General features: G+C 45.4%; 1 protein-coding gene across 1 annotated transcript in view; it reads right to left on the bottom strand.

Moving 5' to 3' along the window:
- Nucleotides 1-25573, bottom strand: part of pdzd7a (PDZ domain containing 7a) — a 76859-nt gene that overhangs the window by 27062 nt on the left and 24224 nt on the right. The window contains exons 8-9 of the mRNA XM_046354814.1: nt 4939-5172; nt 4200-4372 (exon numbers count right to left, since the gene is read on the bottom strand). Coding sequence (XP_046210770.1) covers nt 4200-4372; nt 4939-5172 — 407 coding nt within the window. The remainder of the gene's footprint in view (nt 1-4199; nt 4373-4938; nt 5173-25573) is intronic.

Genomic DNA, 25573 nt, shown 5'->3' with positions numbered 1-25573 from the left:
AACCTGTCTTTCAATTCCCCAGACTGTCAACCCGACAACACGCCCAACAGGAAGGATCCCCTCGGGATCGGTAGAAGCCACAGAAGAACTAAAGAGACGGGATAAAGCATGAGGCTTGGTGTTCTTAGTACCCGGGCAATAAGAAATAACGAACTCGAAACGAGCGAAAAACAACGCCCAACGAGCATGACGTGCATTCAGTCGTTTGGCAGAACGGATGTACTCAAGGTTCCTTTGGTCAGTCCAAACGACAAAAGGAACGGTCGCCCCTCCAACCACTGTCGCCATTTGCCTAGGGCTAAACGGATGGCGAGCAGTTCGCGGTTAGCCACATCATAGTTACGTTCCGACGGTGACAGGCGATGAGAAAAATACGCACAAGGGTGGACCCCATCGTCAGTATCGGAGCGCTGGGACAGAATGGCTCCCACGCCCACCCCCGACGCGTCAACCTCAACAATAAACTGTTTAGTGACGTCAGGTGCAACAAGGATAGGAGCGGATGCAAAACGCTTCTTAAAGAGATCAGAACAACAATCATACGACCGGTGAGGAGGAAGGGAGTTGGTTCTGGACCGACTGAAGACCGTGCGCAGACCATGATATTCCTCCGGCACTCCTGTCAAATCACCAGGTTCCTCCTGAGAAGAGGGGACAGAACAAACAGGAGAAATAGCAGACATTAAACACTTCACATGACAAGAAACGTTCCAGGAAAGGATAGAATTACTAGACCAATCAAAAGAAGGATTATGACACACTAGCCAGGGATGACCCAAAACAACAGGTGTAAAAGGTGAACAAAAAATCAAAAAAGAAATGGTCTCACTATGGTTACCAGATACAGTGAGGGTTAAAGGTAGTGTTTCACATAATATACTGGGGAGAGGACTACCATCCAAGGCGAACATGACCGTGGGCTCCCTAACTGTCTGAGAGGAATGTCATGTTCCCGAGCCCAGGCTTCGTCCATAAAACATTCCTCCGCCCCAGAGTCTATTAATGCACTGCAGGAAGCTGCCGATCCGGTCCAGCGTAGATGGACCGGTAAAGTAGTACAGGTACTTGACGGAGAGGACCGTCTAGTAGCGCTTATCAGTCGCCCTCCGCTTACTGATGAGCTCTGCCCTTTAACTGGACATGAAATGACAAAATGACCAGCGGAACCGCAATAGAGACAGAGGCGGTTGGTGATTCTCCGTTCCCTCTCCTTAGTCGAAATGCGAATACCCCCAGCTGCATGGGCTCAACACCAGAGTCAGTGGGGAAAGATGGTAGTGTCGGAGAGAGGGGAGACACAGTTAACGCGAGCTCTCTTCTATGAGCTCGGTGACGAAGATCTACCCGTCGTTCAATGCGAATAGCGAGTTCAATCAAAGAATCCACGCTGGATGGAACCTCCCGAGAGAGAATCTCATCCTTAACCTTAGCGTGGAGTCCCTCCAGAAAACGAGCGAGCAACGCCTGCTCGTTCCAGTTACTGGAGGCAGCAAGAGTGCGAAACTCTATAGAGTAATCCGTTATGGATCGATTACCTTGACATAGGGAAGACAGGGACCAGGAAGCTTCTTTCCCAAAAACTGAACGATCAAAAACTCTTATCATCTCCTCTTTAAAGTTCAGATAATTGTTAGTACACTCAGCGCTTGCCTCCCAGATAGCTGTGCCCCACTGCCGAGCCCGACCAGTAAGGAGTGATATGACGTAGGCAATCCGAGCTCTCTCTCTTGAGTATGTGTTGGGTTGGAGAGAGAACACTATATCACACTGGGTGAGAAAGGAGCGGCACTCAGTGGGCTGCCCAGAATAACATGGTGGGTTATTAACCCTAGGTTCCGGAGGCTCGGAAGACCCGGAAGTAGCTGGTGGCACGAGACGAAGACTCTGATACTGTCCTGAGAGGTCGGAGACCTGAGCGGCCAGGGTCTCAACGGCATGCCGAGCAGCAGACAATTCCTGCTCGTGTCTGCCGAGCATCGCTCCCTGGAACTCGAGAGTAGAGTAGAGAGAATCCATAGTCGCTGGGTCCATTCTTGGTCGGATCCTTCTGTTATGCAGGTGAATGAGGACCCAAAAGCGACTTGGCGAAAACAGAGTCTTTAATCCAGTAAAGTAAATATACAATCATAAAGCACAATTCCACTCGTAATGACGAGAACAGACTGGAGACTCGATCATGAACTGCAGGTTGCCTCGGGAAGGCACTTGAACGTAGCAGACTCAGACACCTGCTCACCACGCAGCATCTGAGGGAAACACGACACGACAGGGCGATACACAGACACAGCACGGTGAACAATAGACAAGGATCCGACAGGGCAGAAACGGAAAACAAGGGGAGAAATAGGGACTCTAATCAGGGAAAAAGATAGGGAACAGGTGTGGGAAGACTAAATGATAGATTAGGGGAATAGGAACAGCTGGGAGCAGGAACGGAACGATAGAGAGAAGAGAGAGAGGAAGGGAGAGAGAAAAAAGGGGAACGAACCTAAAAAGACCAGCAGGGGGAAAACGAACAGAGGGAAAAGCAAAATGACAAGACAATATAAGACAAAACATGACACTGGGAGAGCGAGATCAGATGATGGCCGATATTTGACCCTTGTCATACAGATGTTGGGTCTTAATTTCATCACTATTTTGTTGCAGATAGGAAATTCAACTTGTAGTGTATTTGAGTTTCAGACTTGATTTGCCCTAATAAAAATGTACGTATCAACCCCTACTAAAATGTCCATTAATTATAATCCACATAATAATTCACATTTCCTGTTGCTGCAGGATTCTTTTTCTGCTGTCGCAAACTGGCTCAAATTAAGATCCTACATCTATAAATGACGGGGAAAATCTGTCTTTTGTTTGAGACGCTGGCGGACACACCGATCATTGTCAGACATTCAGACACACACAGGAAACCATACTTTACATGAAACGCATCAGTCTACAGTACTATGGGTACAGTCTGTTCACTGTTAGCTGCTCCGAAAGTGGTAGGTACTGTATGTCTGAAATTGAGAGGAACCAAGCTGTGCGCCAGAGGCAAAAATAACTGATCCCTGCCATGAAGGCTGCCAGAAAGCATGCGAAAGTTGCGTAAATCCACTAGACAGGCTCATCCCAGCTAACAATTCTAGGGAGAGAACGTTTTTATTATGTTACCTGTAATGTTCCCCTGATGTTGGAGTGTCCAGTTTTCCGTTAGTTGGGGGAACATTCTATGTATGTTAGTTAAAACCTCCTAAGAAACTATTTAGCTTGTTTTGGTGTTAAAGTTTGGTGTTAAAACCAAACATTCACTGACTGTTCTCAGAATATAACATGTCAGACATGTTTCATTGGAACATTGCAAGAACACTCCTGAACACTTTCTGATGGCTAGGAGAATATTCCCATCAATGTCACACCAAACATACACAGAACATGGTTGCTATGTTTTCAGAATATAAAATAAGTATACAATATACTGTATGAATAAACATACACAAATGTGTCAAATATGTAAGTTAAAAGCTTTCATTGTCAAAAGACAGCGAGCTGGATCAACAGTTCACCAATCAGGGCTTTGATGGGCTTGGGAACAGTAACAAGGGGTGATGTGTAATGAAACTAGGGTGTGTGTGCCTCCACAGGACCATGACACAATATTACAAGAATGACCTGAAAAAACAAACCGGGAACAAGACTAAACGTACTCGGGCGGCCATGACACAACGTACCAAGAAAGTCTTAAAAACGTCCTCAGGGACGACCCCAGCACCAACAGGGAACTACTGTAGACAGAACCTCTAGGGGACCATGACTCAATGTCCTGACGACTTAATGTTATTTTATTGCTTTGTTATTTTTGTTTCTGTTTCTGTATGTCTGATTCCTTCATTTCTACGGACATCAAAGTGGTAGGGTCTAGGAAGAGGGGCAAGGAATTGTTTCTGGATTGGCCCTTGCACCGTTTCAGACAGCCATTCCGGCTCAGTAGCTCTGCAGTGTCTCACTCAATATGCTGTTTTGTTTCAGGAACTCACTTACCTGCATTGTCTTATGACAGTCATTACAGATCAGAATTTTCCCTCTCCGAGTGTCTCAGTCTGCCATTTTGGTTCAGAATTTACTCTTAAAATGTCTCCATTAGCCATTACAGCTCAGAACAGCCCCCATTTACAGTGTTTCACTCAGTCTGACATTTTGGCTCAGTGACTCACCCGCTTACAGTGTCTCATGACTGCAGTGACCTCGTCCTGACTGAGCAGTTTCCTGGCCATGTTCTCCACTTCTCCCAGGGTCTCAGGGTGAAGCAGGGGGCTGCTGTCCTTCAACCCAGCACGGGTCTCCCTTGGAGACATCAACAGCTGGAACGGACGACCCCTCTCTTTATCTAGCGAGTCAGGGGGGCAGATATCCGGGGATATATAGAACAACATGATCACACAATGAACGTTGACATTGTTCAAATAACACAGCGACAGAAAATGTGCTTGTTCTCTGAACCACAAAATTACAGAGCTACTGAGTGAGTAGTAGTAAATGCTAGTAAAATGCTAGAGAGTGATTAGGAGACATCTGTTTAGCGACGCTAGCGAGTTGGTAGAGGTAAGGGTGAGGTATAATAGCCAGTGGGGTTAGGTTAAAGAGGGTTTCTGTTTATGCTGGTATCAAACCTTGGGTTGAACAGTGAGGTTAGTGTTAGGGTTGTGGTTGAGAGTTAGAGTTGAGGCTATGGTTAGGGTTAAACCGGGATGTGGGCATGAAGCTAGGGTTAGGGTCGTGTCTATGGTCAGTGTTGAACAGGGATATGGGCGTGTGAAGGTCTCCAGTCTGAGATGGAAGGACAGGTGCTTTTGTGTGTCTGATTGCTAACATGCATGTGTTTGTGTGGTTGTCCAAGTGAATGTAGGATGTGTCTTTCTATAAAGTTGTGCCAGTGTATCTTAGTCCTCTCACCCTTGTCAGCATGGTGGGAGGGTGATTTAAATCGACCCCTGTGGGAGTCCCCTGTCCCTGTCTCTCTACTGTCCCGTGATGTGTCTCTCTCTCTCCTGTTCCCGGACATGTCTCTCCGTGCATCTCTCTTAAAAAGGAGGCTGACGAAGGTCTTGGAGCGCTGCAAGGTCTTGCTGCCCTCTCTCTCTCCTGCACTCTTCTCCTTTCCCTGCTTCTTCTTCTTCTGCTTGTCCTCTGAGGGAGCAGCATGGATAGAGATCAAGGTTAATGCACCACCTCATGAAGTGACATCATAATATACTGTATTAATTTATTTGATACTGTTGAGTTTGAATACTAGATCTGACGTGACTAGCACTCCCCCTCCTCTTCACTTCTTCTGCAGCTGTTGCTTGTCCTTTGGTGGGTAGGGGGAACGGTCAAATCAAGTAAGGCCCTGCGATCCCCAGGAAACTTTGGTGTGGGCCTTAGGTCAGAGAAAACTGACAGAAAGCCTGGTCACCCATGATACAAGTCAGTATTCGACATCCATCCATGTCTGAGGATGTCGGGAGATGATGTGGAAACCTGCCACTAGGGGCAACAGTGAGCGCTGTTACCTTCAAGTAGGTTTTTTTTTGAAAGTTGAAAGTTAAAATCCAGTAATACAATATATTTTAGGGATTTGGGTTTTAATCCTATCCCAAACCTTAACTCTTACCTTAACCATTTGGAGTTAATGCCTAAATTTAAGATTCTGGAGTTAATGCCTGAACTTAACCTTAAACACTTTGCAACAACTTCAACATGGATGAACATCTAATTCTGACGTGAGACTATGAGAGCTAGTTGGACATAGGGCTTCTATCATAGGTACATAGATGCCCTATCAGAATTACATAGAAGCCCTATCATGGTTATATAGTTGCCCTATCGTAGTTTGATGGAACATTTTATGTTTTTGCTTTTCTAATAACCAATTTCTGTATTCATGCAAGTGACTGAACGACTCCTCACTATCAGTATCTGTAATTTGGCAGTACGCCCAGACCATTGTCTTGAGAACAAAAAATCTCAGTTTCAAGGTCTCAGCTTAGAGAAGAAACCTCGTGAGGTCTTGGTCTGTCACATGCATGACCCAGTATTGGTCGGTCACATGAATGAAGCAAACTTTAATGATTTATTAATTATGAGTGATGAATAAGCAAAATCCTGCAAATATAACTTGTCTGTATATAAGAGAACTAACGGGACTACCCCAGGTGGAGCTCCTGATTGACATCTGTACTTGGTGCATTGAGTTGGTTGGAACCTCTCCAGCGTGCTGATAATAAAGGATGATTCATTCAAGATTGACTTTGAGTGTCCTTGGTGGTAATTTCCACGACAATTTGGAGTCTATGATGATTGGTCAGGATGATTGATTCTGCATGTGGAGCTTTCCAGTGGGGGTCTGCAAGGAAAACCAATAGCGCAATTTATGAAGCTTGAAACTGAGGGAAGGAGGTTGTTGGCCATGATCTCGCGATACATGGCCCCATCCATCCTCCCCTCAATACGGTGCAGTCGTCCTGTCCCCTTTGCAGAAAAGCATCCCCAAAGAATGATGTTTCCACCTCCATGCTTCACGGTTGGAATGGTGTTCTTGGGGTTGTACTCATCCTTCTTCTTCCTCCAAACACGGCAAGTTTAGACCAAAAAGCTCTATTTTTGTCTCATCAGACCACATGACCTTCTCCCATTCCTCCTCTGGATCATCCAGATGGTCATTGGCAAACTTCAGACGGGCCTGGGCATGCGCTGTCTTGAGTAGGGGGACCTTGCGTGCGCTGCAGGATTTTAATCCATGACGCCGTAGAGTGTTACTAATGGTTTTCTTTGAGACTGTGGTCCCAGCTCTCTTCAGGTCATTGACCAAGTCCTGCCGTGTAGTTCTGGGCTGATCCCTCACCTTCCTCATTATCATTGATGCCCCACGAGGTGAGATCTTGCATGGAGCCCCAGACCGAGGGTGATTGACCGTCATCTTGAACTTCTTCCAATTTCTAATAATTGAACCAACAGTTGTTGCCTTCTCACCAAGCTGCTTGCCTATTGTCCTGTAGCCCATCCCAGCCTTGTGCAGGTCTTGTGCAGGTCTACAATTTTACCCCTGATGTCCTTACACAGCTCCCTGGTCTTGGCCATTGTGGAGAGGTTATACAAGTAACGAGTTCAAAGGTGCATTTAATACAGGTAATGAGTGGAGAACAGGAGGGATCTTAAAGAAAAACTAACAGATCTGTGAAAGCCGGAAGATAATAATTGAAGAGGTACATGGAGTAATAAGGGAGATTACTGAGTGTGTTTGGGAATAGTACTAAGTGAATGTGGATGTGAAAGTTGTGTGAGTGTGAAAGGACGTGTTAAGCTGATTGAAATTTGGATAATAAAAGGAGTGAAATTAGGATAGTAAGACTATTTAGTACTGAGTGAATGGGAGCTGGCAGGGGACTAGCTTGGGTGTGAAAGAGGTAATATGGGAGATTACTGTGCGTGTCTGAATGAATTCCCCAACCAGTTCTATTAGCTGAGTTTTCCAATCTATTACGTTATCTATGGTTATTATAAATGTATAGGAAGTAGCGTCAAGCTAGTCTTAGGAGAAGGCTAGAGTGAGGGCAGGAGGCCCCACTGACAATTGTCTGTAGGCATTTATAAGAGACATGTCTATGTGGTCGAGAAAGCACAAGGAACCGTTGAAGATACATATAGTGAACACCACCGGCCAACGATCTACAGGTAGTGAGCAATGACACGAGAAGCCATTGAAATGTTTGAGAGGGCAACAGCTGAGATGGACAAGGGCTGGAAACAATGAAGTTCATTGATGCCCACGGACACTGAAATTTCCTGGAGAACATGATATGTGTACCTCTCGGGCTGCTGCACTGTGATCGTTGTAGGTGGTGTGGACGTGAATAACTAAAGATGTATAATGTTAAATAGGGATTCTGTATGTAGATATAAAAGAAGAGAGTATTATTCTGAATATGCTGTTAAATAGAACACTAGAGTGAATATTTAAACCCCTGTAGGACTGGAACACTGGTGTAGAGGAGGAATTTGTGATGTAACACACATGTATAATGGGTTACTAGAGACAAAGTAACATAATACTGATTGGAATGGGTTACTAGAGATGATCAAGTAACAATATAAATAATAATAAACAACTTGCACCCCCACTCGTAGACGTAGGTAAGTGGTGTAAAGTAAAAAAGTATTCTGAGAAATGTTCAGGGTCCATCACGGATTATGTGATAAAGACAAGGTTAAAGCATTGTATGGGACTTGACTTACCCGTAACCAATACAACTATAAACTATTATGACATTTTCGCCACACTGGTAATACATTTTGAAATAATGGACATTTAATAAGTATGAATAACTATGAAACAGAAAATGTGATCAGAGTGTATACGATTGAGAAGGTCTTCCTATTGGGATGGGAGTCCAAGTTGAGGGAAACAGATATGGAGACTAGTGAAAGTAACGAAGTGAATGGTAATTGGCTTTCAGATTGCACTCTAATAATGCAATGTCTTAGTATTTTGAAGAAGTAAATGTTTCAATACAAGGTCACATGACAAACAGAAGGATAGAGCATTGGTACTGATATTAAATTAGAGGCCGCTGTCTGGTGTTTGGGTTGGAGATAAGCTTCCTGTGGAACAATAGATAGCCACCAGTAAACACTGAACTCAAACAGGCTGTAAGGTGGAGAAATTTGTGACAGAGGTATGAATAATTAATTGAATAAGACACGTTTTTGACAATTTCCAATTATTATTACTCAGTTCTATAGTTTGAGTAGCAGCAGTGATTTAGGTAAGAAGGTAATTTCATAAAAACAATCATCTGTTTCCATTACATAGAACTGTGTCCATTGATTTAAGTAAGTACTGTCATCTAAAACAATCATCTGTTTCCATTACATAGAACTGTGTCCATTGATTTAAGTAAGTACTGTCATCTAAAACAATCATCTGTTTCCATTACATGGAACTGTGTCCATTGATTTAAGTAAGTTCTGTCATCTAAAACAATCATCTGTTTCCATTACATGGAATTGTGTCCAGAATAAGTAGATCCAAGTAAATGTTTTTAGTAACAAATATTGTGCTGATAATCCTGCACCAACCTTTTGAAGGTCCTAGCAGGTTTCATATTTTGACTAGTTTATGTACCAGGGTGTCACGACTCCGACCGAGGGACACTCCCCTTCCCGTTCGGGTGGCGCTCGGCGGTCGTAGTCGCCGGCCTACTAGCTGCTACTGATTATTTCCTCCCCCTCCTTATGTGTTGATTGAGTGCACCTGTTTTGAATTAGGTAGTAGGCTTTATTAGTCAGCCGGCACGCAGAGTTCCTTGTGCGGGATTAATTATTGTGACCATTTGTTTAGTGTACTTGTGTACACATCTATGGGGTTTTGTGTTTTCCCATTTTGTGAGTTTTCCCTGGACCATTTAAGTCCCCCTGTTTGGGGGCATTTGTTTGTTCATTACACCCTGTGTGTTCGTGAGGGTTGGCTTATGTCCGCCGTTTGTCGGTGCATTAAAATAGCACTCACCTGAAACTCTCTGCTTCCTGCGCTTGACTCCTCACCCACTACACTCAGATCGTTACAGAATCCCGCACCCTGAGGAATGGAGTCAACAGGAGCAACAGCCACTCCCCTCCCATCGATGGAAGAGAGGGTTCTACATCACACCACCGTTCTCCATCGGATCAGAACGGCGATGGATCTGGTGATGGAGAGAATGGACCGATGGGAGAGAAGCGGTCTCCTCTCTCCACCTTCGGCCCCCCCTCCTCAGGACTCCCCATCTCCCGACTCCAGCACCCTCCGTCTTACGATCCCGAAGGGTCTATGATGAAGCGGCAGCAGGGTGCCAGGGGTTCTTACTCCAGCTAGAACTGTACCTGGCCACCGTCAGACCTACTCCCTCGGGAGCGGAGAGGGTGAATGTCCTCATCTCCTGCCTCACGGGTCGTGCTCTGGAGTGGGCAAATGCAGTTTGGAATGGCCCAGACTCAGCTAAGGAGCACTACCCAGAGTGTTCTTGCCGCTTCCGCGCTGTGTTTGACCATCCTCAGCACCTCCACTCCTGTTCCGATGGAGTTGGGAGGGGCTTTGCCGAGGGGTACCGGAGGAGGAGGCTCCCTCTGTACCAACTGTGGTCGGAGAGAACACATGGCCGATCGGTGCTGGGGGGGTCCGTCTGGGAGTCGAGATGGCAGGCGGAACATTTCTCGATCACCCCAGGTGAGTCAGCACCAAACTCACCCAGAACACCCTGTTGGTCACAGGGCGCAAGTTGATTCAGGCGCAGCTGGGAACTTTATGGATCGCGGACTTGCTATTAAATTAGGTGTTCCGCTTGTGCTGATAGATTCTCCCTTTCCCGTGCACTCCCTAGATAGCCAGCTATTAGGGTCAGGGGTGGTCATGGAGACCACGATCCCACTGCACATGGTAACGCAGGGGAATCATAGGGAGCGTATCAGTCTCTATATTATTGATTCGCCTGCGTTTCCAGTGGTTTTAGGGATTCCCTGGCTGGCCCGGCACAATCCTAAAATTTTGTGGAAACAGGGGGTTCTTCAGGGGTGGTCAGGGGAGTGTTCTGGAAGGTGTCTGGGAGTTTCCGTCGGTGCCACCTCGGTGGAGAGTCCAGACCAGGGTCCCACAGTGTGCATTCCCCCCGAGTATGCCGATTTGGCAATCGCTTTTAGTAAAAAGAAGGCGACTAAATTACCACCACATCGACCTGTAAGGGATTGTGCGATAGATCTTCAGGGTAACGCTGCACTTCCCAAGAGTCACGTGTACCCATTGTCCCAAGAGGAGACATTGGCTATGGAGACATATATCACAGTCTCTGGGACAGGGGTACATTCGGTCCTCCATTTCACCCGTCTCCTCGAGTTTCTTTTTTGTGAAGAAGAAGGAGGGAGGATTGCGTCCGTGTATTGATTATAGAGGTCTAAATGCCATCACAGTGGGGTTCAGCTACCCACTACCTCTCATTGCTACGGCAGTGGAATCCTTTCAGGGAGCGCAGTTCTTCACAAAATTGGATCTCAGGAGCACGTATAGCCTGGGAAGGGAGACGAGTGGAAAACCGCATTTAGTAGCATCATCGGGCCACTATGAGTACTGCGTCATGCCGTATGGGTTAAAAAATGCTCCAGCCATTTTTCAATCCTTTGTAGACGATATTCTCAGGGACCTGCACGGGCAGGGAGTGGTTGTTTATATCGATGACATTTTGATCTACTCAGCCACTCACGCCGCGCATGTGTCTCTGGTACGCAAGGTGCTTGGTAGACTGCTGGAGCATGACCTATACGTCAAGGCTGAGAAGTGTGTGTTCTCCAAACGAGCCGTCTCCTTTCTGGGTTATCGCATTTCCACCTCGGGGGTGGAGATGGAGGGTGACCGCAGTAAGGCCGTGCGTAATTGGCCGACTCCAACCACGGTAAAAAAGGTGCAGCGGTTTTTGGCTTTTGCCAACTACTACCGGAGGTTTATCCGGGGTTTTGGCCAGGTAGCGGCTCCAATTACCTCACTGCTAAAGGGGGGCCCAGTGGGGTTGCAATGGTCAGCAGAGGCGGACAGAGCTTTCAACAGGTTGAAGGCGCTGTTCACGGATGCACCCGTGTTGGCGCATCCGGACCCTCCTCTAGGATTCATAGTGGAGGTGGACGCGTCCGAGGCTGGGGTGGGTGCCATGCTATCACAGCGCTCGGTTACGCCACCAAAACTCCGCCCCTGCACTTTCTTCTCGAGTAAGCTTAGCCCAGCGGAGCATAACTATGATGTGGGGGACCGGGAGTTGTTAGCGGTGGTCAGGGCTCTGAAGGTGTGGAGACACTGACTTGAGGGGGATAAGCACCCCTTTCTCATCTGGACCGACCACCAAAATCTGGAGTATATTTGGGCAGCTAGGAGACTGAACCCGCGGCAGGCAAGGTGGGCCATGTTTTTCACTCGATTCCGGTTCACTTTATCATATAGACCGGGCTCCCAGAACGTGAAGGCGGACGCACTGTCCCGCCTTTATGACACGGAGGATAGGTCCACCGAACCTACTCACATCCTTCCGGCCTCAAAGCTGATGGCACCGCGGTTATGGGAGGTGGACTCGGACATCGAGCGGTCGTTACGGGCTGAACTCGCGCCTCCTCGGTGTCCGGCGGGGCGGAGGTACGTGCCGCTTGGTGTTCGGGACCAACTGATTCGGTGGGCTCACGTCCTACCCTCCTTGGGTCACCCTGGGGTGAGGAGGACAGTGGGGAGCCTTCGGGGGAGGTATTGGTGGCCTACCTTGGCTAGGGACGTTGAGGTTTATGTCTCCTCCTGTTCGGTATGCGCCCAGAGTAAGGCTCCTAGGCAGCTTCCTAGAGGGAAGTTACAACCCCTCCCCGTTCCACAACGGCCATGGTCACATCTATCCGTAGATTTCCTGACCGACCTTCCCCTTCTCAGGGCAACACCACGGTTCTGGTGATTGTTGATTGGTTCTCTAAGTCCTGCCGTCTCCTCCCGTTGCCCGGTATCCCAACAGCCCTACAGACTGCGGAGGCATTATTCACCCATGCCTTCTGGCACTACGGGGTGCCGGAGGACATCGTTTCTGATCGGGGCCCCCAGTTCACGTCCCGAGTATGGAGGGTGTTCATGGAGCGTCTGGGGGTCTCGGTCAGCCTGACCTCCGGTTATCACCCCAAAAGTAATGGGCAGGTGGAGAGAGTAAACCAGGAGGTGGGTAGGTTTCTGCGGTCGTACTGCCAGGACCGGCCAGGGGAGTGGGCGAGATACATCCCCTGGGCTGAAATGGCCCAGAACTCACTACGCCACTCCTCTACTAATGTGTCCCCCTTTCAGTGTGTGTTGGGGTACCAGCCGGTCCTGGCACCGTGGCATCCGAGCCAGACCGAGGCTCCTGCAGTGGAGGAATGGGACCAGCGCTCCAAAGAGACCTGGAGGGCCGTCCAGGAATCCCTTCAACAGGATAGTGGACGGCAGAAAAGGAGTGCTGACCGCCACCGCAGTGAGGCCCCCGTGTTTGTACCAGGGGACAGGGTCTGGCTCTCGACCCGAAACCTACCCCTCCGCGTGCCCTGCCGGAAGCTTGGGCCGCAGTGTGTAGGGCCGTTCAAAGTCCTGAGGAGAATAAACGAGGTGTGTTATCAATTACAACTCCCTTCCTATTATCGTATTAACCCCTCGTTTCATGTGTCTCTCCTCAGGCCGGTGGTAGCTGGTCCCCTACAGGACGGTGAGGTACTGGATGTCCCTCCTCCCCCTCTGGACATCGAGGGGTCCCCGGCGTATACGATACGGGCCATTCTGGACTCGAGACGCCGGGTGAGGGGCCTGCAGTACCTCGTGGACTGGGAGGGGTACGGTCCGGAGGAGAGGTGCTGGGTACCCACCAGGGACATTTTGGATCCGTCAATGTTGGGGGATTTCCATTGCCTCCCTCCGGATCGCCCTGCGCCTCGTCCTCCGGGTCGACCTCGAGGCCGGTGTCGGCGCGCTGCGGGAGCCACGCGTCAAGGGGGGGGGTACTGTCACGACTCCAACCGAGGGATACTCCCCTTCCCGTTCGGGTGGAGCTCGGCGGTCGTCGTCGCCGGCCTACTAGCTGCTACTGATTATTTCCTCCCCCTCCTTATGTGTTGATTGAGTGCACCTGTTTTGAATTAGGTAGTAGGCTTTATTAGTCAGCCGGCACGCAGAGTTCCTTGTGCGGGATTCATTATTGTGACCATCTGTTTAGTGTACTTGTGTGCACGTCTATGGGGTTTTGTGTTTTCCCATTTTGTGGGTTTTCCCTGGACCATTTAAGTCCCCCTGTTTGGGGGCATTTGTTTGTTCATTACGCCCTGTGTGTTCGTGAGGGTTGGCTTATGTTGGCCGTTTGTCGGTGCATTAAAATAGCACTCACCTGAAACTCTCTGCTTCCTGCGCTTGACTCCTCACCCACTACACTCAGATCGTTACACAGGGACAGTTTGTACAGAACTGTATGTGAATGCAACAGGTAAAAATGACAATGATTACAAGAGAAGAGCTCTGGGGCTGTTTACTTTAAAAGGTGCATATTCAGCTTGACGGGACACTGTATCATCTGATGTGTCTGCAGTATAATTCTGTATGCGCATGGGTTTATCAAGACTTCATGCCCAAGATGCAGAAAACTCTCCCAGGATGTATGGAATGTCCACAACCATGTCTTTTTTATACAATGGGTAGAACAAGTATTTGATACACTGCCGATTTTGCAGGTTTTCCTACTTACAAAGCATGTAGAGGTCTGTCATTTTTATCATAGGTACACTTCAACTGAGAGAGACGGAATCTAAAACAAAAATCCAGAAAATCACATTGTATGATTTTTAAGTAATTAATTTGGATTTTATTGCATGACATAAATATTTTATACATGAGAAAAGCAGAACTTAATATTTGGTACAGAAACCTTTGTTTGCAATTAGAGAGATCATACGTTTCCTTTAGTTCTTGACCAGGTTTGCACACACTGCAGCAGGGATTTTGGCCCACTCCTCCACACAGACCTTCTCCAGATCCTTCAGGTTTTGAGGCTGTCGCTGGGCAATACGGACTTTCAGCTCCCTGCAAAGATTTTCTATTGGGTTCAGACTCAGAGACTGGCTAGGCCACTCCAGGATCTTGAGATGCTTCTTACGGAGCCACTCCTTAGTTGCCCTGGCTGTGTGTTTCGGGTCGTTGTCATGCAGGAAGACCAAGCCACGACCCATCTTCAATGCTCTTACTGAGGGAAGGAGTTTGTTGGCCAAGATCTCGCGATACATGGCCACATCCATCCTCCCCTCAATATGGTGCAGTCGTCCTGTCCCCTTTGCAGAAAAGCATACCCAAAGAATGATGTTTCCACCTCCATGCTTCACGGTTGGGATGGTGTTCTTGGGGTTGTACTCATCCTTCTTCTTCCTCCAAACACGGCGAGTGGAGTTTAGACCAAAAAGCTCTATTTTTGTCTCATCAGACCACATGACCTTCTCCCATTCCTCCTCTGGATCATCCAGATGGTCATTGGCAAACTTCAGACGGGCCTGGACATGCGCTGGCTTGAGCAGGGGGACCTTACATGCGCTGCAGGATTTTAATCCATAACGGCGTAGTGTGTTACTAATGGTTTTCTTTGAGACTGTGGTCCCAGCTCTCTTCAAGTCATTGACCAGATCCTGCCGTGTAGTTCTGGGCTGATCCCTCACCTTCCTCATGATCATTGATGCCTCACAAGGTGAGATCTTGCATGAAGCCCCAGACCGAGGGTGATTGACCGTCATCTTGAACTTCTTCCAATAATTGCGCCAACAGTTGTTGCCTTCTCACCAAGCTGCTTGCCTATTGTCCTGTAGCCCATCCCAGCATTGTGCAGGTCTACAATTTTATCCCTGATGTCCTTACACAGCTCTCTGGTCTTAGCCACTGTGGAGAGGTTGGAGTCTGTTTGATTGAGTGTGTGGACAGGTGTCTTTTATACAGGTAACAAGTTCAAACAGGTGCAGTTAATACAGGTAATGAGTGGAGAACAGGAGGGAATTCTTAAAGAAAAACTAACAGGTCTGTGAGAGCCGGAATTCTTACTGGTTGGTAGGTGATCAAATACTTATGTCATGCAATAAAATGCTAATTAATTACTTAAAAATCATACAATGTGATTTTCAGGATTTTTGTTTTAGATTCTGTCTCTCACAGTTGAAGTGTACCTATGATTAAAAAAATACAGACCTCTACATGCTTTGTAAGTAGGAAAACCTGCAAAATTGGCAGTGTATCAAATACTTGTTCTCCCCACTGTATGTTTTCCATTGGTTCTGTGTCTTTCCCTTTGAGGGGCTTCCTGGGGCAGGTGCCTTAGGAGAGCAGTTATTGAGACTGTGTGCTGTGCAGTGTAAAGGTGCCCGAATCTAGCTGTTGAGGTAGCTCCCAAATTAAGTAAGGAATGGCCATTTAATTTGTTTTTATCTTATAATGTTTACCACACACACGCCTGCACGCACACACAACCCACCTTCATAAGAAATGTACTGAAAAACCCAATGTAAATCAGATACACAAAATGTTTGAAATATCTTTCAATCATGTCTGAGGACCGTGCCCCAGGACTACCTGACATGATGACTCCTTGCTGTCCCCAGTCCACCTGACCGTGCTGCTGCTCCAGTTTCAACTGTTCAACTGCCTTATTATTATTCGACCATGCTGGTCATTTATGAACATTTGAACATCTTGGCCATGTTCTGTTATAATCTCCACCCGGCACAGCCAGAAGAGGACTGGCCACCCCACATAGCCTGGTTCCTCTCTAGGTTTCTTCCTAGGTTTTGGCCTTTCTAGGGACTTTTTCCTAGCCACCGTGCTTCTACACCTGCATTGCTTGCTGTTTGGGGTTTTATGCTGGGTTTCTGTACAGCACTTTGAGATATCAGCTGATGTACGAAGGGCTATATAAATGCATTTGATTTGATTTGATTTACAGGGAAACAAACAATCACTTAATGGGCTTGAATGACCTCTGTTCTGACCTGATCTGACCTGAGACCTGATCACCCTCGCTAGAAAGACTAGAGCCATTGGGTGAGATTTAAATGGGCTATGTAAACACTAGAAAATTAGGAAGAAGTTTAGAATATATCAACAGTCCTGTGTGTGATTCGGGAACAAGAAAAAGAGAGAGAGTGACCACTGCCCCTGAATATGGGACACCTGTCTCTAGTATTTTTTACTATTCCTTGAATTACTATATGGGTACAATTAAGTTAAGATGGAGTCATCACGGGTTGTAATTCTAATTCTATTTGTTATTTTTATTTAACAGGCAGTGTTGTTTTTTGGGGATGCATAAATCACGATGCAAGTCATGTGTCCAAAGGGGGCATTACCAGTCCCCTGGGGCCTTTGGTAAATATGCAAATTGGTTTGTTCACATGCCTGCCTATAAAAATAAGAAATATGTTGGTAATGGTTGACAGTTACTCAAAATGGATTTAAGATTTCCCCATCTCAAGTTATATATGAAGTATATCGAGTGATATATAAAGAAGTATATTGCTGTTGTTGTGTTTACTTTGTTTTTGTCTTGCTTCAACAAAAAAGGATTGGCCCTCTGCAGTGAGATTGCCATGGAGTATAAGCCAATTTTAGGAAAAAAATTATTTCAACTGTGTGTTGTTTTTCTCTTTGACATTTGTATAAGACATTTGTATTAAGAATATTGGTAGTAGTAATAATTTGTCAGTAAATCATTTTTCTTGATTTCCTGAATCAGAAATGCCCTAAACTAAACTGTTGTTCTGGTCTGTCCTCTCTCGAGGTTATGGTGAAGGTGACCACAGATGGACCTGAGTCCGTGCCAGCAGCCAGTACACCGCATCCAATCAAAGCTATCAACTGCCTTTTCTCTCATGCCACTGAGTCCACGTGGAGTGAGCATGGAGAGAGATCCCGTCCAAACTTCTCTCATGTTGCTGGTGTACTAGTAGGAAAATTAACAAGACATAATGGACTGTAAAGGACAGTGGTGGCTCAGGTAAGAGAAAATCGGGACATTATCGGGGGCCATCCACTTTTAACATATGCCATTATGAACAACTGAAACGGCAGAAGAATGAGTGCCGGGAGAGAGGGGGGTGGACAACTGTGCCATTAACTGATTTTGAGGTATCGGGGTGATTGTGGAGGTCTGCACGCTGCGAAATCTATAGTACTTTAGATTAGAAATGCATTGAGATACCGATCTGTCATTAACATGACACTCACGACAAAAGCTCCAGCGGGAAATGTCATTGCCAGAATCCATCAATGAAATTGTGTAATGAAGCATATGTGTAACTGTATGAAGTGAATGTCTTAAGCCATGGTTTTACAAGAAGAATTATACAACCCAGAATGAAGGTTTTGAAATTATGAATTGTCTGGTTTTATGTGTTGATTTGCCTTACTCAATAAAAGTATAGAACCTTATGATAGAAGCTATAAGCTAAGGCTTACCTATAAAATGTAATGGTAATTATCACAGATTGAGTGATAAGAGGAGGGAATATGATGGAAAATGTTTTGTTTGTGCTTTTCGAATAACTAATTCCGGTGTTCATGCAAGTGACAAATCCTCACTATCAGTATCTGGAATTTGGCAGTATGTTTTGAGAACGAAGCAGTTTCAAGGTCTCAGTTTAGCGAGAAGAATGACCCAGTATTGGTCAGAATGAAGCAAAAAATGTATGAATAGGGTTGTTTTGGTGACCGTATTACCGCCACACTTGTGGTCATGAGTCATGAAGGCAGTCAAATTCCATGTGACCATTTAGTCACAGTAATTAGGCTTCTCTCTGATGCTGCTGCTGGTCACTTCTTAGGGCTAGAGGGCAGTATCCTGAATTTCCGCCTGACTGATGTGCCCAAAGTAAACTGCCTGTTACTCAGGCCCAGAAGCCAGGATATGCATATATAAATATTGGTAGCATTGGATAGAAAACACACTGACGTTTCTTAAACGGTTCTTAAACAGTTAACATAATGTCTGAGACTATAACAGAATTGATAGGGCAGGAGAAAATCCCAAGAAAATCCAACTATAATTATTTTTTCAGCTCCCAGGCTCTTATTATGGAAACCTGTTGGAAACCCCTATGTCTGTCACCCAAATTGCAATTCATATTGCCTCCACTAGATGTCAACGGTCTTTATTCAAGGTTTCAGGCTTCTTTTTTGAAAAACGAACAATTATTTGAAGTTTTTGTTGGGAGAGCACCTGGACCAAATCAGTCTTTCAGCGAGGGCAAAGGCGTGCGGGGCGCTGTCCTCAGATAATCGCATGGTATGTTTTCGCCGTGAAGCCTTTTTGAAATCTGACGATGCAGTTGGATTAACAAGAAGATAAGCTTTTAAATGATATAAGACACTTGTATGTTCATGAATGTTTAATATTACAAATATTTATTTGAATTGCACGCCCTCCAATTTCACCGGATGTTGTCGGCATCAATCCCGCTAGCGGGACACCTAGCCCCAAGATTAATAGCCCACCAAACTTGCTAACTGCCTGGTCCTTAGCACTCTATTGTCCCTCTAATCACTCTGATGTCAATGCAAATGTAATCGAAAATCTAATCAAACACTTCATGAGGGCCCATGAGCTCATGTTGCACAACATTTCTATAGGCTATGCATTTGCGCGAGAAAACAGAGTAATGGCATCTACTAAAAAGAGGAGGATCCAATCAGCTTTCTATAGGCTAGGTCTACTATATTTATTTCTCACCTTTCCTAATATTAAGCACATTGCTTAGATTTACAACAGGAGCATAGCCTACCGTCGTACATTCGATATATTCAAGTGCATAGATGACATGTATTGCCAGTTTCAGTGCAGGTGCATGATAATGGTCCATTCTGAATTTTTAAAAAATGTCACACATATTATTTAGTATATGTAAAGACAAGATTAAATCAGGAATAGTCTGATGGGTGACAATATTAGCCTATCACTTGTGAATTATATTATCACTTGTGAATGATGACAAGCATAAGAAACAATGCTTTTTTTGCGACTTTTTCAAATCATAGTTGCACACCTCATGTAGCCTAGCTGATAGGCCTATATGGTTTTGACAAGGTTTGTATCACAACTGAAATTGCCAAATAATTTCTTAATATAATAAAGCTCATTAATCCGCTTTACAAGTGGTGTAGAGCAAACTGGCATACATAAGCAGCGGTTGAGTAAAGTTTGGGGAAGATCATTTTGTCACGACTTCCACCGAAGTTGGCTCCTCTCCCTGTTCGGACGGCGCTCGGCGGTCGTCGTCTCTGGTCTACTAGCTGCCACCGATCCTTTTTCCTTTTCTTTTGCTTATGTCTGTTTTGTGTTTCACTTGGTTTCAATTTGGTTAATTAGGGGGGTATTTAATTCGACATTTCCTTTGGGGTTTTGTTCTGGATTATTTTCGTTTGAACTGTCAGTGAGTTTGGGTTTCGTTTTATTAGCTCATGTTTTACAGGTGGTTTTTCCCTGGACTGAGTCTGAGTGGGGTTTTCGTGGCTATTACTGTAGTCCGGTGTCCTGTTGTTTTCGGAGCTAGTCAAATAAAATGCCCTTTTCTTTAGAACTTGTTTCTCCTGTGCCTGACTCCACACCTACATCTCCTCTTCACAAAAATGCACCTTTATAATAAAAGCATAACATGCATAATTGCTTTTGTGGTCACTTTTGATAATGGTGTTTTCAGCAAATGGAACATTCCGCTTATAGCCTACTACCATGTGCGCATTGCTGTGCTTATAATGTGAAGAATTAGCCTAATAGTTTGGAAATGTTCTGATCTGTTATGTCAGCCACATTGCAAAAAGCGTGTTTTTAATGCTAGTGGTTGTATTCCTTTGGGATCTATCGCATCCCACAACAGTCCCAGACTATGTTTGAAGACTATGTTAGCCTTCATTTCTCAGAAAAATAATAGACTGATGAGTTTCAGAAGAAATGTCTTTGTTTCTGGCTATTTTGAGCCTGTAATTGAACCTACAAATGCTGATGCTCCAGATACTAAACTAGTCTAAAGTCCAGTTTTATTGCTTCTTTAATCAGAACAACACATTTCAGCTGTGTTAACATAATTACAAAATGGTTTTCTAATGGTCAATTAGCCTTTTAAAATGACAAACTTGGATAAGTTAACACAATGTGCCATTGGAACACAGGAGTGATGGTTTCTGATAATGGGCCTCTGTACACCTATTGTATGTAGATATTCCATTAAAGAAATCTGCCGTTTCCAGCTACAATAGTCATTTACAACATTAACAATGTCTACACTGTATTTCTGATCAATTTGATGTTATTTTAAATGGACAATTTTTTTGCTTTTCTTTCAAAAACAAGGACATATCTAAGTGACCCTAAACATTGAAAGATAGTGTAAATATATAGACGAGCAATGTCAGATCGGCACAGACTAAGATACAGTAGAACAGAATACAGATATGTAAACATTATTAAAGTGACTAGTGTTCTATTCAGCAGCCTCTAATGTGTTATTGATGGCTATTTAACAGTCTGATGGCCTTGACATAGAAGATGTTTTTCAGTCTCTTGGTCCAAGCTTTGATGCACCTGAACTGACCTCGCCTTCTGGATAATAGTGGGGTGAACAGGCAGTGGCTCGGGTGGTTGTTGTCCTTGATGATCTTTTGGGCCTTCCTGTGAAGGCAGTGCAGTGCCGTTGCCGTACCAGGTGGTGATGCAGTTGTGTTGCTCTCAATTGTGCATCTGTAAAAGTTTGTGAAGGCTTTAGGTGACAAGCCTAATTTCTTAAGCCTCCTGAGGTTGAAGAGACGCTGTTTAACTTTCTTCACCACACTGTCTGTGTGGGTGGACCATTTCAGTTTGTCAGTGATGTGTATACCGAGGAACTTGAAGCTTTCCATCTTCTCCACTGCAGTCCCATCGATGTGGATAGGGGGGATGCTCCCTCTGCTGTTTCCTGAAGTCCACGATCATCTCTTTTGTATTGTTGACGTTGAGTGAGAGGTTGTTTTCCTGGCACCACACTCCCAGAGCCCTCACCTCCTCCCTGTAGGCTGTCTCATCATTGTTGGTAAACAAGCCAGTACTGTTGTGATGTCTGCAAAGTTGATGATTGAGTTGGAGGCTTGCGTGGCCACACAGTCATGGGTGAACAGGGAGTACATGAGAAGGCTGAGCACACAACCTTGTTGGGCCCCAGTGTTGCGGATTAGTGAAGTGGACGTGTTTCCTACCTTCACCACCTGGGGGTGTCCCGTCAGGAAGTCCAGGACTCAGTTGCACAGGGTGGGGTTCAGACCCAGGGCCTTGAGTTTAATGATGAGCTTGGAGGATACTATGATGTTGAATGCTGAGCTATAGTAAATGAACATCATTCTTACATAGGTATTCATCTTGTCCAGATGGGATAGGGCAGTGTGCATTGCATCATCTGTGGATCTATTGGGGCGGTTAGCAAATTGAAGTGGGTCTAGGGTGGCAGGTAAGCTAGAGGTGATATGATCCTTGACTAGTCTCTCAAAGCACTTCATGATGACAGAAGTGAGTGCTACGGGGTGATAGTCATTTAGTTCAGTTACCTTAGCTTTGTTGGGTACAGGAACAATGGTGGACATCTTGATGTGTGTGGGGACAACAGACTGGGATAGGGAGAGATTGAATATGTCTGTAAACACACCAGCTAGCTGGTCTGTGCATGCTCTGAGGATGCCGGCAGCCTTGCGAGGGTTAACACGCTTGAATGTCTTACTCACGTCGGCCACGGAGTCCTTGGTAGCAGGCCGCGTCGTTGGCACTGTGTTATCCTCAAAGCGGGCGAAGAAGATGTTTAGCTTGTCCGTAAGCAAGTCGTCAGTGTCCATGACATCGCTGGTTTTCCTTTTGTAGTCTGTGATTGTCTGTAGACCCTGCCACATACACCTCATGTCTGAGCCGTTGAATTGCGTCTCCACTTTGTCTCTATACTGACATTTTGCCTGTTTGATTGCCTTGCGGAGGGAAATAACTACACTGTTTGTATTCTGCCATTTTCCCAGGCCCCTTGCCATGGTTAAGTGTGGTGGTTTGCGCATTCAGTTTTGCGCAAATTTTGCCATCTATCCACAGTTTCTGGTTAGGGTAGGTTTTAATAGGGTACAACATCTTCTATACACTTCCTGATAAACTTAGTCACCGTATCAGTATATTCGTCAACGTTATTCTCGGAGACTACCTGGAACATATCCCAGTATGCGTAATCAAAACAATCTTGAAGCGTTGATTCTGATTGGTCAGACCAGCATTGAATAGTCCTCATCACGGGTACTTCTTGTTTGAGTTTCTGTCTATAGGAATGGAGGAGCAAAATGGAGTTGTGGTCAGATTTGACGAATGGAGGGCGGTAGAGGGCCTTGTAGGCATCCCGGAAGTTGGAGTAGCAATGGTTGACTGTTTCAAGTACACTGTTAAATAAAGAATAATTCAGTAGGCCCTAATATATGGATTTCACATGACTGGGCAGGCGCACAGCCATGGGTGGTCGCATAGACCCACCTTCTTTGATCCCAGGTCCACCCACTGGGGAGCCAGGCCTAGCCAATCAGATTTTTTTACAGACAAAAATACTAATTTCATTAGCTGTCTGGGTGGCTGGTCTCAGACGATCCCACAGGTAAAGAAGCCGGATGTGGAGGTCCTGGCTGGCGTGGTTACACTAGTCTGCGGTTCTGAAGCCGTTTGGAAGTACTGCCAAATTCTCTAAAACGACATTGGAGGTGTCTTATGGTAGAGAAATGAACATTCAATTCTCTGGCAACAGCTCTGGTGGACATTCCTGCAGTCAGCATTCAAAATGCACACTCCCTGAAAACTTGAGACATCTGTGGCATTGTGTTGTGTGACAAAACTGCACATTTTAGAGTGGTCTCCTTTAGAGTGGAAACCCAGCACAAGGTGCACCTGTGCAGTGATCATGCTATTTAATCAGCTTCTTGATATGCCACACCTGTCAGGTGGATGGATTATCTTGGAAAAGGAGAAATACTCACTAACAGGGATGTAAACAAATGTGTGCACAAACTTTGAGAGAACTTTTTATGCTTTTGGAATTTTTGTGCGTTTGGAACATTTCTGGGATCTTTCATTTCAGCTAATGAAACATGGGACAAACACTTTACATGTTGTGTTTATATTTTTGTTCAGTATACTGTAGGATAGATTGGAGTTATCAGGTGACTCCTAACCGTTAGGAAGAGTTATGACATGAAGGCTCTGGTATCAAATGAGTGGTTAAGGAGCAGAATAATTTCACTTGTTAAAACTGTACATTTTGGGAAACACAATCAATTTGACATAGAAATGTGAGTTATATATCTGTCATTTTCATTGAAAGCCAGTCTAAGAAGAAGTACAGTGCATTCGGAAAGTATTCCGACCCCTTCCCTTTTCCACATTTTTTTTAACGTTACAGCCTTACGCTAAAATCGTTTTTTTTTTAATCATCAATCTACACACAATACCCCAAAATGACATCATGAAAACAGGTTTTAGATATTTTTGCCATTTTTCTTTTTTAAATTACATAACTATTCAGACCCTTTATTATGAGGCTCGAAATTGAACTGAAGTGAATGCTGTTTCCATTGACCATCCTTGAGATGTTTCAACAACTTGATTGAAGTCCACATGTGGTAAATTAAATTGATTGGACATGATTTGGAAAGGCACACACCTGTCTATATAAGGTCCCACATTTGACAGTGCATGTCAGAGAAAAAATCAAGCCATGAGGTCGATGAGCACAGAGCCAGGATTGTGTCAAGGCACAGATCTGGGGAAGGGTACCAACACATTTCTGTAGCATTTAAGGTCCCCAAGAACACAGCGGCCTCCATCATTCTTAAACGGAAGAAGTTTGGAACCATCAAAACTCTTCCTAGAGCTGGCCACCAGGCCAAACTGAGCAATCAGGGGAGAAGGGCCTTGGTCAGGGAAGTGACCAAGAACCCACCCGATGGTCACTCTGACAGTGATCTAGGGTTCCTCTGTGGAGATGGGAGAACCTTCCAGAAGGACAAACATCTCTTCAGGACTCCACCAATCACACCGTTATGGTAGAGTTGCCAGGTGGAAGCCTTTCCTCAATAAAAGGCACATGACAGCCCACTTGGAGTTTGCCAAAAGGCACCTAAAGGGCTCTCAGACCATGAGAAACAAAACTCTCTGGTCTGATTAAAACCAACATTGAACTTCTTGGCCTGAATGCCGAGCGTCACATCTGGAGGAAACCTGGCACCATCTCTACGGTGAAGCATGGTGGTGGCAGCATCATGCTGGTGGGGGAGGGTGATTTTGAGCGGCAGAGACTGGGAGACTAGGCAGGATCGAGAGAAAGATGAACGGAGTAAAGTACAGCGAGGTCCTTTACGCAAACCTGCTTCAGAGTGCTCAGGACCTCAGACTGGGGTAAAGGTTCACCTTGCAACAGGACAACGACCCTAAGCACACTGCCAAGACAACGCAGGAGTGGCTTTGGGACAAGTCTCTGAATGTACTTGAGTGGCCCAGCCAGAGCTCAGAACCCGATCAAACATCTCTGGAGTTTTTATTTATTTATTTTTATTTCACCTTTATTTAACCAGGTAGGCTAGTTGAGAACAAGTTCTCAGTTGCAACTGCGACCTGGCCAAGATAAAGCATAGCAGTGTGAACAGACAACACAGAGTTACACATGGAGTAAACAATTAACAAGTCAATAACACAGTAGAAAAAAGGGGAGTCTATATACAATGTGTGCAAAAGGCATGAGGAGGTAGGCGAATAATTACAATATTGCAGATTAACACTGGAGTGATAAATGATCAGATGATCATGTACAGGTAGAGATATTGGTGTGCAAAAGAGCAGAAAAGTAAATAAATAAAAACTGTGGGGATGAGGTAGGTGAAAATGGGTGGGCTATTTACCAATAGATTATGTACAGCTGCAGCGATCGGTTACCTGCTCAGATAGCTGATGTTTGAAGTTGGTGAGGGAGATAAAAGTCTCCAACT

Source organism: Oncorhynchus gorbuscha, linkage group LG06 (genome assembly GCF_021184085.1).
Source record: "Oncorhynchus gorbuscha isolate QuinsamMale2020 ecotype Even-year linkage group LG06, OgorEven_v1.0, whole genome shotgun sequence".
NCBI lineage: Eukaryota > Metazoa > Chordata > Actinopteri > Salmoniformes > Salmonidae > Oncorhynchus > Oncorhynchus gorbuscha.
This window is presented reverse-complemented; position numbering and strand designations above follow the sequence as displayed.